General features: G+C 44.0%; 1 protein-coding gene across 14 annotated transcripts in view; it reads right to left on the bottom strand.

The window, feature by feature from the left end:
* The window catches only part of BTRC (beta-transducin repeat containing E3 ubiquitin protein ligase), a 176472-nt gene extending 160854 nt beyond the window's left edge, over nt 1-15618 (bottom strand). For 7 of the 14 annotated variants that reach the window (XM_073354542.2, XM_073354546.2, XM_073354547.2 and 4 more), the window contains exons 1-2: nt 15454-15618; nt 1609-1662 (exon numbers count right to left, since the gene is read on the bottom strand). In XM_073354542.2, the coding sequence (XP_073210643.1) occupies nt 1609-1662; nt 15454-15501 (102 nt within the window). In that variant the 5' untranslated portion in view covers nt 15502-15618. The remainder of the gene's footprint in view (nt 1-1608; nt 1663-15453) is intronic. The other 7 variants (XM_073354544.2, XM_073354556.2, XM_073354548.2 and 4 more) reach the window with 3 other exon arrangements.
* Nucleotides 15619-15852: the final 234 nt, after the last annotated feature.

The raw sequence follows: 15852 nt of genomic DNA, 5'->3' as shown, positions 1-15852 counted from the left end.
GAATGAGGGGGGATTTGATAGCTGCTTTCAACTACCTGAAAGGGGGTTCCAAAGAGGATGGCTCTAGACTGTTCTCAATGGTAGCAGATGACAGAACGAGGAGTAATGGTCTCAAGTTGCAGTGGGGGAGGTTTAGATTGGATATTAGGAAAAACTTTTTCACTAAGAGGGTGGTGAAACACTGGAATGCGTTACCTAGGGAGGTGGTAGAATCTCCTTCCTTAGAGGTTTTTAAGGTCAGGCTTGACAAAGCCCTGGCTGGGATGATTTAACTGGGAATTGGTCCTGCTTTGAGCAGGGGGTTGGACTAGATGACCTTCTGGGGTCCCTTCCAACCCTGATATTCTATGATTCTATGGAAGGGACCTCAGGAGGTCATCTAGTCCAACCCCCTGCTCAAAGCAGGACCAGATCAAATACCATTCCTTTTTTTGGGGGGGGGGTGAGGGGGATGGACAGATCCCTAAATGGCCCCCTCAAGGATTGAACTCACAACCAGGCCAACGCTCAAACCACTGAGCTATCCCTCCCCTGTCAGCAAAACTTATGTCACTCAGGGGTGTGAATATTACACACACACACACACGCCCTGAGTGACAAATTATGTCAGCATGAGCACTAGTGTGCTCGTTGGGGGTGGATTATGTCAACGGGAGAGCTCTCTCCCCCATCGGCATAGAGCGGCTACACAAGAGATCCTACAGCAGCACAGCTGCACCACTGTAATCTCTCTAGTGTAAACATTGCCAAAGTCTTTTGCAGACCCCTTAAGACAGTCCATGGACTTAGACCACAGGTTGAGAATCACTGCGATAAAGGACAGATTTAAAGAGCATTTTTAATTGAAAAGCTCAAATTTTTGCTAGGGCCATTTCTAGTTCTTACAGTTAATAACCTTACATTGACAGGTCCTAAAGTCTGCCACACTGTAACTGCTCAGGGATCTATGGAGCAACCCAGAAACAGTGAAGTGTGTGTGTGTGTGTGTGTTTGTGTAAGTAAAACTGTTATATTTCCAAATCTAGTCCATTTCAATTAGAGGTTGTCCATGCAGCCCGTGGGTAACAAAATATTCCAAGTACGACTGGGGTGTCAATTTTTGTCCAGAAATGTGCCATGAGCGGGAAGGAGGAAGGCTGTGGAGTTCTGTGTATTTGCATGAAGCCATAACAGGGTAAGCCACGGGTAAGCTAAGGCAGCATCCTGTTAATTCCTTCATGGATTCTGACACACGCCTGGTTGCTGATAGCTGCAAAGTCTTCTTGAAGCAGGAACTCCAGCTAGGTAGTTACATTGCCGGGAAAAGCATATTTTCCAGGGCCACCTCGGTAGCTGACTAGCTCACTACACTCATTGATGACGTTTGACGTTTGACTATACGTTTGACTACTTCAGCTGCGTATAGTGTAGATTTCCCACCAATAGCTTGGAATAACATCTCCTTTTTCGATGAGGGCACCACAAACAACAGTTATGTCCTCCAAAACATGAAAAGCTGGAAATGATAGAAAAAGCCTTTGTTGCCAGTGCACTTGTTGCCACCCCCCAACAATCCAATTACTTATGAAATTTTTATAAAACCAAAAAAGCTTATAAATTTTAACTTACCATTGTCTCTGCACTTCTGGAACTGTGATTAACCAGGCTGTATCCAGAGAGATTCTGTGGACAGAAGCATCCCTTTCACAATATATTTTGGTTCAGTTTTGAAATGTAACATTTTATGTCCTTGAGATTCCACAAGAATTAACTCTATGCTCCTTCACTGAGCTACTTTAGACAATAACCCTCTATTTCTTGTCCTATTTCAGGCCCCTTAATCTCCATTGGTTGCTGTACATCCAGAATTTGACGCTTGGCCCAATAAACCTTTGTGGACCGTTCCAGACGGAAGCATTTCTGAGATGAAGTTACAGTCAAAGTTCTTGAGAGTCCAATACCAGCAGCAGAGAGATGAAAGACTGGAACAATAGCATGCTGAGAGGCAGGTGGAAAAGCTAAGGCTTGCCGCTCGGGGGGAGGACAGGGTTTCAGCTGTGGAGCAGTCACTTGCAACACAGTTCCTAGAACAGGAATGGTGGCTAAGGGAGAAGGACAGAGCCCAGAAAACTGTTTGAGTGACTCATCTCCACCATGGCGGGTGGAGCACCGGCTCCTGCTGCCTTTCCCACACCATGACCTGATCTCCCTGCAACGTACCCTCAGTCTAAAAATACCTTGGACAACTCCATGTTGGGGCAGCCCACGCGTTCAAGCCCAAAAAAGGCTGGGCAGAGCAACAAGAAGGAAGGCTACTGGGGGTTTCGAACCCCTCTCCTGTGGATACCTCCACCCCCAGCCTGGCACCAAGAACGCAGAAAATGGGGAAAGAAGGGAATGGAGAACATGGAGCCAAGAGACAAGTAGCGGTAGAAGGTTTATGTCATGTTTGCACTGTTTCCTGCTCTTTTATATTTTTGTTTTGGAAAGGTTCTTCTGGTAGTTGTTTTTGGGTGTTGTAATGTCAGCTGGCCTGAGTAGCAATAGGCGACTGTCGTACAGGTTTAACTCGTCTACAGATAAAGCCTTTTTTAAAAGTTTATTGCTATCAGTGCATCACCTCATACAATCATGATTTGGGATAAAACTAAAAACATGATCTGGGATAAAACTAAAAACATGACCTAGACCAATTGGAAGATTGGGCCAAAAGGAATCTGATGAGGTTCAATAAGGATAAGTGCAGGGTCCTGCACTTAGGACGGAAGAACCCAATGCACAGCTACAGACTAGGGACCGAATGGCTAGGCAGCAGTTCTGCGGAAAAGGACCTAGGGGTGACAGTGGACGAGAAGCTGGATATGAGTCAGCAGTGTGCCCTTGTTGCCAAGAAGGCCAATGGCATTTTGGGATGTATAAGTAGGGGCATAGCGAGCAGATCGAGGGACGTGATCGTTCCCCTCTATTCGACATTGGTGAGGCCTCATCTGGAGTACTGTGTCCAGTTTTGGGCCCCACACTTCAAGAAGGATGTGGATAAATTGGAGAGAGTCCAGCGAAGGGCAACAAAAATGATTAGGGGACTGGAACACATGAGTTATGAGGAGAGGCTGAGGGAGCTGGGATTGTTTAGCCTGCAGAAGAGAAGAATGAGGGGGGATTTGATAGCTGCTTTCAACTACCTGAAAGGGGGTTCCAAAGAGGATGGCTCTAGACTGTTCTCAATGGTAGCAGATGACAGAACGAGGAGTAATGGTCTCAAGTTGCAGTGGGGGAGGTTTAGATTGGATATTAGGAAAAACTTTTTCACTAAGAGGGTGGTGAAACACTGGAATGCGTTACCTAGGGAGGTGGTAGAATCTCCTTCCTTAGAGGTTTTTAAGGTCAGGCTTGACAAAGCCCTGGCTGGGATGATTTAACTGGGAATTGGTCCTGCTTTGAGCAGGGGGTTGGACTAGATGACCTTCTGGGGTCCCTTCCAACCCTGATATTCTATGATTCTATGATTCTATGATCGGGGCAATTATACATGACTAAGCAACACTATTCCTCTATGCGGTTAGGTACAGCAATTCACCCTTCAATACCTTCCTTCTATGAACCTACACTGCCACCCCCCAATTCGTTATTCAACATGTCATGCATAAGTATATTGCACAGCAATCAAGCAAACATTCCCCAAAATCCATTAGCCCCTTTCCCCCCAACAAGCACATTCATACAGGTACTATTCCCCTCTTCCACTGGGCTGTACAAGTCCGTACTGTAAGAACTCAAAACATCCCCGACCTCTGCTTCCTGGGTGCCAGCTCGAGACAGATGCACTGTTTGGCTGAGCATAACGATTCAGCGGCCCCTCACGGTCATAGGTCCATTCAGGAGGAAATGACTCACCTCTGGCTTCACAAAGGTTGCGAGGAGCACAGCAAGCCATAGTAATGCAGACAGCGTTGATGACACTGGCATCCAAATGGCTCTGTGGACACCTCTACCAGGATTTTAATCTGCCAAAAGCACATGCAACAACCACTCTTCACCTGCTGAGAGTGTAAACAAACCTCCTTTTGCCAGAGCCTCTGAAATCAGGGTGTAGTTTCATAAAACAAGGCAAAAAGAGGTAGGCACGGTCCCCCAGAATAACAGTGGAGACTGCAACTCCATTTATAGTATCATTTAGTGGGACTAGCATGCCAGCCTGTCCATAAATGTAGACTCCCGAATGGCGAATAACTGACACTGTGAACTTTTCCAGTGCAGCCCACACTGCCATTCATAAATCAGCCTCTGTGATCCATGAGGGCCTGCATGACAATGTAGTGCCCTTTGTGGTCTATGTCCTCACATGCGCCTTAAGGAGGGCAAACTAAGAACATGAGTCCCATCAATGGCCCTAGTGCAGTTTGGAAACCCCATTATCTCAAAGTCAGCAATTGCCTCCAGAATATCTTGAACGCCCGCCACCTTGGGGTACACCACATGCCTGATAGCAGAGGTTTCTGAGGCAACCACTTCAACCACAGTCAACTCTCCAACATCAAACTGGTAGACATCAGACTTGTAGCAGTCTGGGGTAGCCAGCTTCCAGGCGGTCATAGCAGCCCGCTTATGGACAGGCAAGAGTGCCTCATGTGTGTGTCTTTACACTAGAGAGTCAGGGAAAGCTGCTCACAAAGCTCCAGAAATGTAGCTTTCTTCACGCGAAAGTTCTAGACCCACTGCTGGTCATCCTAGGTCTTGTAGTGCTGCACCAGATGCACTGGTTGTTCTGAGCAGCATCTGCCAGTGCAAATCTGCCATGCCAGGGTACTGTTCCTCCTCTGCCTCCTCCTCCATGATGAAATCGATCAGGTACCTTTGGTGGGTCAGAAAGTGCCATGGAAATGTCCACCAGCATCTCATGGAAGTTCTGCCTGTTTCCTGACACAGGAGTGAAGTGCAAGCAAGAGAAGTTCTTCAAAAGGCTGGCTCCAGTATCTGGGAGAACACAGACCAAAATGACTGCTCGGCAGGCTGGTCACACTTCCTGTAACATGCAGGGTGGGCAGTAAAGATTTCCCACAGTGCATCATGGTCAAAGGGCTAGAGTGGGTACATTTCAGGAAGGTGCTAGAGGCTCTGGGATATGTTTGGTTTGACTCCGGTCAACAAGCTGCAGTGTGGACACCAGAGCCCCAGGTTCAAGCCCAGATTTGAAAAATCTTAGCATAGGGTTAAGAATCAGTGTAGATGATCAAGCCCAGGGTTCTCTAACACAGGTCAGCTGACTCAAGTCCCACTAACCCCGGGCTTACACTGCAATGTAGATTTACTGTAAGTAGGTATTTATAGATTGTAAGCAAGCCACCCCTTAGCCTTCTCTCTATTACGCTAACTAAATTGAGCTCCTTGAGTCTATCACTGTAAGGCATGTTTTCCAATTTTTTAATCATTCTCTGAATCCCCTCCAGTTTATCAACATCTCTATTTAATTGTTGACACCAGAACAGGACACAGCATTCCATCGGTGATCTCACCAATGCCAAATCCAGAGGTAAAATAACTTACTCCAGAGTCCCCTGTTTATGCATCTCAGGATCTCATTAGCTCTTTTGGCTACAGTGTCCCACTGGGATGCTCCACCACGACCCCAAATCTTTCAGAGTCCCTGTGTCATAGAACCATAGAATATCAGGGTTGGAAGGGACCTCAGGAGGTCATCTAGTCCAACCCCCTGCTCAAAGCAGGACCAATCCCCAATTAAATCATCCCAGCCAGAGCTTTGTCAAGCCTGACCTTAAAAACTTCGAAGGAAGGAGATTCCACCACCTCCCTAGGTAATGCATTCCAGTGTTTCACTGCCCTCCTAGTGGAAAAGATTTTCCTAATATCCAACCTAAACCTCCCCCACTGCAACTTGAGACCATTACTCCTTGTTCTGTCATCTGCCACCACTGAGAACAGTCTAGAGCCATCCTCTTTGGAACCCCCTTTCAGGTAGTTGAAAACAGCTATCAAATCCCCCCTCATTTTTCTCTTCCGCAGACTAAACATCCGCAGTTCCCTCAGCCTCTCCTCATAACTCATGTGTTCCAGTCCCCTAATCATTTTTGTTGCCCTCCGATGGACTCTCTCCAATTTTTCCACATCCTTTTTGTAGTGTGGGGCCCAAAACTGGACACAGGACTCCAGATGAGGCCTCACCAGTGTCGAATAGAGTGGAACAATCACGTCCCTCGATCTGCTGGCAATGCCCCTACGTATACAGCCCAAAATGCCATTGGCCTTCTTGGCAACAAGGGCGCACTGTTGACTCATATTCAGCTTCTCGTCCACTGTAACCCCTAGGTCCTTTTCTGCAGAACTGCTGCCTAGCCATTCGGTCCCTAGTCTGTAGCGATGCATGGGATTCTTCCGTCCTAAGTGCAGGACTCTGCACTTGTCTTTGTTGAACCTCATCAGATTTCTTTTTGCCCAATCCTCTAATTTGTCTAGGTCCCTCTGTATCCTATCCCTACCCTCTAGTGTATCTACCTCTGCTCCCAGTTTAGTGTCATCTGCAAACTTGCTGAGGGTGCAATCCACACCATCCTGGAGCATCCCCCGTCCTGTAAGTATGTCCTATATTCTTTGCTCCCAGATGAACACATTTACATTTAGTCGTACTAAACCACATAGTTTGCTCGTGCCCAGTTTAACAAGCAAACTAGATTGCTCCGAATCAGTGACCCATCTTCTTCATTATTTACCACTCCCCCAATTTTGGGGTCATCTGCAAACTTTATCAGTGATGATTTTATGTTTTCTTCCAGGTCATTGATAAAGATGTTAGATAGCACGGGGCCAAGAACTGAGACTCTTGGAAAGAGATCTGCTCAGTGATCATTCCCCATTTACAGTTATATTAAGACCGATCAGTTTTTAATTCATTTAGTGTGCTCCACATTCATTTTATATTGTTCTAGTTTTTTAATCAAAATGACATGTGGTACCAAGTTGTGCGCCTACATTATAGTAATTTCATCTAGACCACATTTCCCTAGTTTGCTGGTGAGAATGTTCAGTGGGACTGTGACAAAAGCCTTACTAAAATCAAGATCTATCATGTCTACTGCTTCCCCCATCCACCAGGCCAGTAACCCTGTCAAAGAAGGCAATTAGGTCGGTTTGGCAAGATTTCTTCTTGACAAATCCATGTTGGCTATTCCTTAGAACCCTATTACCCTCCCAGTGCTTACAAACAAATTGTTTAATAATTTGTTCCAGTATCTTTGCAGGTATCAAAGTTAGGCTGACTGGTCTATAAATTCCCAGGTGCACTTTTTTCCCCATTTGGAAGATAGGTATTATGTTTGCCCTTCTCCAATTCTTCTGGTACCTCACTTGTCCTCCATGAGTTCTCGAAGGTAACTGCTAATGGCTCCAAGATTGCTTCAGTTAATTCCCTAAGTAACACAGGTGTATTTCATGAGGCCTGGCCTACTTGAATAAATCTAACTTATCTAAATATTCTTTAATGTGTTATTTTCCAGTTTTGGTTTGCGTCCCCCTTGTAGTTAACATTGATTGGTGACCAAATATTCAATGCATAAGCCTTTTTAGTGAAGACTGAAGCAAAACAGGCATTAACCATCTCAGTCTCCTTGATGTCATTTGTTATTAGCTCCCCTTCCGCACTAAGTAGAGGCCTTTCCTTCATCTTTCTCTTGGTCCTAATGTATTTTAAAAATCTCTTCTTATTGTCTTCTATGTCCCTTGCTAGGCTAAAGCACAAAATAAGTTACACCTTTCTGATTTTGTCCCCAAGCAATTGTGCTATTCTTTTTGTATTCCCCCTTATTAATCTCTCCATGTTTCCACTTTCTGTAGGATTCCTTTTTGTTTTTCAGGTCATTAAAGAGCTCATATTGGCCTCTTACTATTCTTCCTATCTTTTCTTTTCATCAGCACAGTTTGCAGTTGTGCCTTTAATACAGTCTCTTTGAGAAACTGCTAGCTCTCCTGAACTCCTTTATTTCTTAGATACATGTCTCCTTATGACAGGTTTCAGAGTAACAGCCGTGTTAGTCTGTATTCGCAAAAAGAAAAGGAGTACTTGTGGCACCTTAGAGACTAACCAATTTATTTGAGCATGAGCTTTCGTGAGCTACAGCTCACTTCATCGGATGCATACCGTGGAAAATGCAGCAAACTTCATATATACACAGAGAATATGAAACAATACCCCCTCCCACCCCACTGTCCTGCTGGTAATAGCTTATCTAAAGTGAGCTGTAGCTCAGGAAAGCTCATGTCTCCTTATGTTTCCCTTGTCTTGGATACTTGGTATTCTCTATCAAAATGAAAGCAATGCAAGCATACTATTACCTGTAAAAAGCAATTTATCTAAAATAACTATTAAAACAATTATTAAGTTCTGGGATATTAAAGGTTCGTTCTTACCAACACCCAAGCTAGAAGTAGTCAATACAAACTGGACCACCACAGAGGCTAAGAATTTGAATGTCTGTTTCCACTGCAAATGCCTTTACTAAAGCAGCCAGAGAAAAACAGTTAAAGGAAAAGTGAATCCTGAGTTAATTAAGATCCAAATCATGTTGGATCCTGCTTAGCTTATTGGCTGGCTTACTAGGAGGAGGTCAAAAGTCACTACAAATCTAGTAATCATGAAATTTAAGGAAACACAGGGTTTTTCTGGCAATGCAATGATAGCATGTTCCCATAGTTGCTGTAAACCATACGCGATGGGTAAGGGAATATAACACACTTTGCATTTACATAGCACCTTAACAACAACAAATATACCTAGCTCTTATATAGCATTGTTCATCCATAGATCTCAAAGTCTTTAGAGTCCTGGAGGATCAATGCCAATACAGTCAATGGGGGATGAAACAAATGTGTATATTTATTAAACAGTACTGGAAGATTCACAAAGGCAGAAGCTGTTGAAAAAGCTAATGGCCTGACATTCTTATGGCACTAAAGGGTATTCAGCACCTCCCAGGATCAGGCCTTATATCTCTCCATTCCAGGGAAGGGAAATGTAAATTTGTATGTGGAAGACAGACTATATCAGTGAAGAATGCCAGTATCAACATCTTCCCATCCATGAACCACGGCAGGAATGCCGGTGGGCAGAGATTGCCTCATTCACATATAGTGAAAAACAGAAGGTAAAACTTAAATCTATATTAAAATACTGCCTGCAGAGGCATTTTAAACAGGATCCTAAATTGATCAGGTACAGCTCCATGCACTGCTAATTAAATACAATTGAAGTTGTCACTAGTCCATTCAGGAAAACAGATGTTGCTTCACAGAGCCTTGATATTTTTCTTAAATACCTTTCAGAATGAGGATCAAAAATATGAACTCTTATAAAAAGGCCTTTATTGTATTTTTATAGCATATTACATACCTTGTAACAATCATTTTGTTAAGTGTGACTGTCAGTTTTATTTTCTGTCCCTTTTTTCCTGGCTATTTACAAGCTTTGTAAGAATCATTCCTTAATTAAGTCTCAACATAGTTTCATATAAATGGATTCCTGGAATTAAAAACGTTCAGACTTAAGAAATGATTGTTACGGAGACTGTAACAGGCTGTAAAAAAAAGAATGCCACTTTAAACAAAGATTTCTCATTTTAATTAAAAAGATAATCATCAGAACATTCATACACTTAAAAGAACCATTTGAAGCTACTTTGAAAAAAATATCTACTATTCTATGCAGGCGTACATAGTTTAGTTTATATGACATTTAATCAAAGTCTCAGCTGAGCCTATTACATTTATTCTTTAAGCACTGTATCTACATTTTTAAACAGTTTATTCAAATAGGGAAGTTACTTATTGAACTCCTCATTCTTAGTACTTTTGAAAATGGTTATGACAATAAAATTCCATATTCTTTAACAAAACAAAAAAAACCCAGAGCTTTATTTAAAACAAGACGTTTTTTCAAATACTAAAGGAGCATATGTAATTCTCCTCTAAGCTTATGCATTAATAGGGCACCATATCTCTTATAACTTAAACCTTTTGATGACTGCTGTTTTATCCAGGGTATTTAAGAAACACCACAAAATGGATGATGGGAACATAGGTAGATTGCAGTGCTACAAAATCCCTCCTGCACTTGCTACAGAGCACTGGCCTATACAATTCATGCTGCCTTATACCTTACATTTATACAGTAGTTTTCATCCAAAAGGATCCAAGAGAATCCTTACAAGATAAGGTTGATGCATAAACTACACAGAGGGAATCACTTAACTCGCCACTAAAATATCTCTGAGGATGAGCTGCTTAACAGTACAACAATAATTTAGGATTGTAAGTGAATATTATGTCTACTTGAAACTGTAGGAGTAATTTGGGTAGGTAGAATGTCATTACCTAAAATTAATTAGATAATATGTATTACATATGATCAGACTTATCTAATAAATCGATGAGAGATACAGGTTGGATGCATCATAAATATATCATTGACAGGTAATCAAGCTACTACCAACTAGCAGGGACAAGGGCTTCCTTTCCTCTGCTATCCTCATCTGCTCAAAAAACAACTCCAATATGAGCCCACTTCGTTTTTCAAAATGTCAAATCTATAAACTGATTTCTGACACACAGAAAAAGAATAAGCTCCTGTTTTTACACAAGGCTTCATTTCATCCATTAAGTCACTGGATGAGGTTTCAATATAACATTTTCCATCACTGGCTAGGTGTGAAAACACCAACAACAAAATTAGCATGCATTTCTTCTTGACATCTAGTGGCTTAGCAATTGATCCAATGTCATTACTGATGATTAGTCACAAAACATTTTAAAAATGAAAAACAATCTTACAGACAGGGACAGAGATACCACCACCTACTGAACTGTTTTCAAACAGTCATTACATGTGACTCTGTAGTAAAAACGAAAATACCAGAAGCCAGATAGATAATGGGTCTGGTCGATATGAAGAGTTTCTCAATATCTGATATGGAAAGGCACACTTTGGCTCTTGTGAAAGATGCCATGTAAATCAATAATTAATTGCATATCCCACTTCGGCCCAATCTATGACCCACTTAGTCAGTCAGAGTGATGGTATACCAAGCATATCATCCATGTGGACATATGGGAGAGTAAACTGTGGATGATCCACCACTGGATGAACTACAATACATCTTTCCAGATCTATGTAGGTACTTATATGGCTGCCATCACCACGATACCTAAGCAACTCCCAAGCATTTAGAGAGAAATCAACAAACCAGTTTTCCAACATGACCTGGTTGGCATGTACAATTGCCCCTTGTACCTACTCCAAAAATCTGCTCTATGCAGAGCCCCCATAATCAGGGATGTGAGAAGAGCAGAAGACCCCAAGAAATCCAATTAGGGACCTTGCTTTGCCAATCTAATTAAAGTGGGAAGTGCTCAGAAACTATAGTGAAGGGTGCCAATATAAATCCTCCCCCTCTCCCCCAAAAACAGATATAAATAAGATAAGAACTTAAGAATGGCCATACTGGGTCAGACCAACAGCCCATCTAGCACAGTATCCTATCTTCTGACAGTGGCAAGGGCCAGATGCTTCAGAGGGATTGAACAGAATAGGACAATTATCAAGTGATCCATCCCATCATCCACTCCCAGCTTTTGGTAGTTAGAAGTTTAGGACACCCAGGGCACAGGATCACATCCCTGATGATCTTGGCTAATAGCCATTGATGGACTTATCGTCCATGAACTTATCTCATTCTTTTTTGAACCCACGTATACTTTTGGCCTTCACAACATCCCCTGGCAACAGACTGACTGTGTTGTGTGAAGTAGTACTTCCTTTTGTTTGTTTTAAACCTGCTGCCTATTAATTTAATTGGGTGACCTCCAATTCTTCTTTTATGGGAAGGGGTATAAAACACTTCCTTATTCTTTCTCCACACCATTCATGATTTTATAGACTTCTGTCGTATCCCCTCTTATTTGTCTCTTCCAAGCTGAAAAGTCCCAGTCTTTTAAATATCCCATCATATCAAAGTTGTTCTATACACTTTTTTGTTGCCCTTCTCTGTACCTTTTCAATTCTAATATATCTTTTTTGAGATGGGGTGACCAGAACTGCAGGAAGTATTCAAGGTATGGGCATACGATGGATTTATACAGTGGCATTATGATATTTTCTGCCTTACCATCTATCCCAATCCTAATGGTTCATAACGTTGTTAGCTTTTTTGACTACCGCTGCACACTGAGCAGATGTTTTCAGAGAACTATCCAGGATGACCCCAAGATCACTTTCTTGAGTGGCAACAGCTAGTTTAGACCCCATCATTTTGTATGTATAGCTGGAATTAGGTATTCCAATGCACATTACTTTGCATTTATCAGCATTGAATTTCATCTGCCATTTTGTTACCCTGTCACCCAGTTTTGTGAGGTCCCCTCACAACTCTTCGCAGTCAGCTTTGGACTTAACTATCTTAAGTAATTTTGTATCATCTGCAAATTTTGCCACCTGTTTACCCCTTATTTCCAGATCATTTATGAATATGTTGAACAGCACTGGTCCCAGTACAGATCGCCGAGGGACACCGTTATTTACCTCTCCCCACCCTGAAAATGGACCATTTATTCTTACCCTTTGTTGCCTATCTTTTAACCAATTACTGATCCATGAGAGAACCTTCCATCTTATCCACGACAGGTTATTTTGCCTAAGAGCCTTTGGTGAGGGACCCTGTGAAAGGCTTTCTGAATGTCCAAGTACACTATATCCACTGGATCACCCTTGTCCACATGTTTGTTGACCCCCTCAAAGAATTCTAATAGATTGGCAAGGCATGATTTGCAAAAGCTGTGTTGACTTCCCCAAACAAATCATGTTAATCTATGTGGCTAATAATTCTGTTCTTTACTATAGTTTCAACCAATTTGCCTGCTTCTGAAGTTAGGTTTACTGTCCTACAATTGCCAGGAACACCTCTGGAACCTTTTTTAAAAACTAGCATCACATTAGTGATCCTCCAGTCAACTGGTACAGAAGCTGATTTAAGCGACAGGCTACACAGCACTCACAAATCTTCAGATAAAAGACTCTCTCTCTTCCCTTCCAGTTTATAAAATAAAATGCTTAGTTTATCGTTTTTCTTATTTGATTGCTTTTGTTTCTTTGTGTGTTTTGCATATCTGTGTGTAAAGAACTCTTTTAGGGAAAACTAAAAAGCAAAGCACTCTGTCATTTATTCCTCAATTCAGTGAAGTCCTTGGTCACTCAACACTCAGAGTGAGTTCAACAGTCTATGGCCTGTTCCTGTGAAAGTTATTTCTCCCACACTGACTCGCCTCTCCCAATTCATTAACGTTTCATTGTTCCAGCAGAACATAGCCTGGCTGTGGTCATGGAAGGTCAGGTATTCCATCAGATACCTAGGGTCAATACCATGGAGGGCTCCAAATATCAGGTCAGAGACCTTGAACTGGACTCTTTATTCAATTGGGAGCCGATGTGGAATCAGGAGCATCAACATGGTGCTCTGTACTACTAAGTAGACAGCTGGAATTTTTTCAAGGTGCAAGACTTCATGACTCCTAGTTACAATAAGTTGTAATTATCAAGCCTAGAGGTAGGTCACAAATGAGTGGATTATTATGGCCAGATATATATCCAACGGGATATGGCATACTCCTCATGTCAATCACATATGGAGAGGGCATTTTTTGCTGCCAAAGATATTTTGACATCCAATATCTTTTTCACCTCTTCAACCTGAGATTCCATAAACCTGACAAAAATACAAGGAACTGGCAAAAGAATTCAATGATCTGAACAGAAACAAGAGATTTAAAAACCGATATCAATTCTACAAGACAAAAAATAGAAGCTAATTAAGAGTTTAGACTTTCTACTACCTTTTGAAGTGCAAATGAAAGCCAAGATTTGTATCTAGTGTTTCAATATTTCCACGTTAGCTGTATTTTAGACTCTTTATGAGTAAAGATTTAATTCTGTGCCACTGAATCATTAATCCACAACAAATAAACTTTCAGCAAATGTTGCCAGTCACTTGAAATGTATTCTTAGAAGCAGAACAGTTTAGAGCATCTAAAATTAGCATTTAATTAAGCTGGCATCACTGTTTGCTTCAGTTTCTTGATGCTATTTTCCAACCAAAATCTAGAAATATCAACAATGGTAAAAAAAGGAATATAACTGCTTCATTTGGTATATTATCTTAAATCTAAACAGTCAAATTTGAAAACTGATTTGGCTACTGATGCCCAAAGCTATTTTCTGTGCCACAGGCCCATTTATAAACCAAGACAGTATAATGGCTATTTACATCCACTCTATTAACAAGGATATGTAGCAGGAAAACATAACCGATTAAAACATCATTATATACAATTCCGCACCCAAGATAAAAAGGGGCATAAGAGAAAAATTAAAAAGAAACCCCACTATGGAGAGCAGATGTGCAGATGAAACTAATACACCCCACAAACTACATGCAGAACAAAATCTTCACCTCTCTCAGGCACCAGTGCTTGATGGGTCACCTCTTACCACCAAGTCAGGCTAGAAATCTTGTTTAGAATCTCTAGGACCACCAGAGAACTGCAACCATACTGCAGGTGCCCTCCTGCCACATCTGCACCCCTGTCCCCCAGTGCAATGTCTCTTGTCCACATGCTCTTGCACCCAAAGCCCAACATTTAACCCCACCTCCTATAGGTAAGCCCCATTCCCATCACTAGCATCCCCCAACCCAGCCAAAAGATACCCCAAGCTCTACTACTTGTCTCACTATGTACTGCCAACACTGGCCAACTTTACAAATGTTCAGGTGCCTTCCCCCCATACCAGCACTCACTCTTCCTCCAAGGTGCCTGCCTCGCTTATTCCAGAACTTGCCCCCTTCCTGACTCAGCACCGTGGCATATTTCCCCACCCAGTTCTGCCCCAAGTGCCCCCCGTGCTTCAACACTCTGGTGTTCACCCTTTGAGACTCCCAATACTGCCTTCACCATCACCACCTGCTCCTACCCCCTCAGGTGCCCACCCATCCCTTCCCCTCCCCCAAGCCTACCTTCCCCAGGCCTTTGCCTCCCGCCGCTCAGCACCCCCCCATGCCCTGTTCCCCAGCCCTTTACCCTCCCCCACCCTCTGGGAATCCCACAGCTTAGCGCTCACCTGTCCCCCCAACGCCTGGCTCCCCCAAACACTGACCCCTCCCCCGCCCCTTGCCCCCCCGCCCCAAGCTCAGCCCGCCCCCCCAACTCCCCCCGCCCTTTGCCCCCCCGCCCCAAGCTCAGCCCGCCCCCCCAACTCCCCCCGCCCTTTGCCCCCCCGCCCCAAGCTCAGCCCGCCCCCCCAACTCCCCCCTCCCCCAGCCCTTTGCCCCCCAACCTCAGCACGCCCCCCCACTTGCCCCTCCCCCTAGTCGGCCCCACACCCGTCCTCCAGCCCGCCAGGGGCCCCGGCCCTTTGCCCCTCACCATGAACTTCAGGGCCTTCTCCTGCAGCACGGCCTCCGCCGGGTCCATAGCCCCGCCCCGCTGCTCCGCCGCCGCCGGTCCGGGGCCTGGGCCGCCCCCTCCCTCAGTGCCAGGCAGGCCGCAGCCAGCGCAAGCAGGAACCGCCGCTTCCCCTGGCAGGGCGCACGCGCCGCCCGCAGACCCACGGGAAACGTAGTCCCCAGCGGCGGCACAGGCAAGTGCCTGGGAGGCATAGAGGCACTACAGCTCCCGGCATGCCGCGCGGCGACCGCCCATCCGCGCCCCGCAGCCGCTCTGCGCATGCCAGGCCGGACGGCGGGCAGCGGTGGCTGATGGGAGTTGTAGTCTATTTGGGCTGTAGGTGGGCAAGCCTGTGCAGTATCACTGCGAGGAGTCCCA

Source organism: Lepidochelys kempii, chromosome 7, assembly GCF_965140285.1.
Source record: "Lepidochelys kempii isolate rLepKem1 chromosome 7, rLepKem1.hap1, whole genome shotgun sequence".
Taxonomy (NCBI): Eukaryota; Metazoa; Chordata; order Testudines; family Cheloniidae; genus Lepidochelys; species Lepidochelys kempii.
Note: the sequence above shows the minus strand (reverse complement) of the source record. Positions and strands in the feature narration are given on the sequence as shown.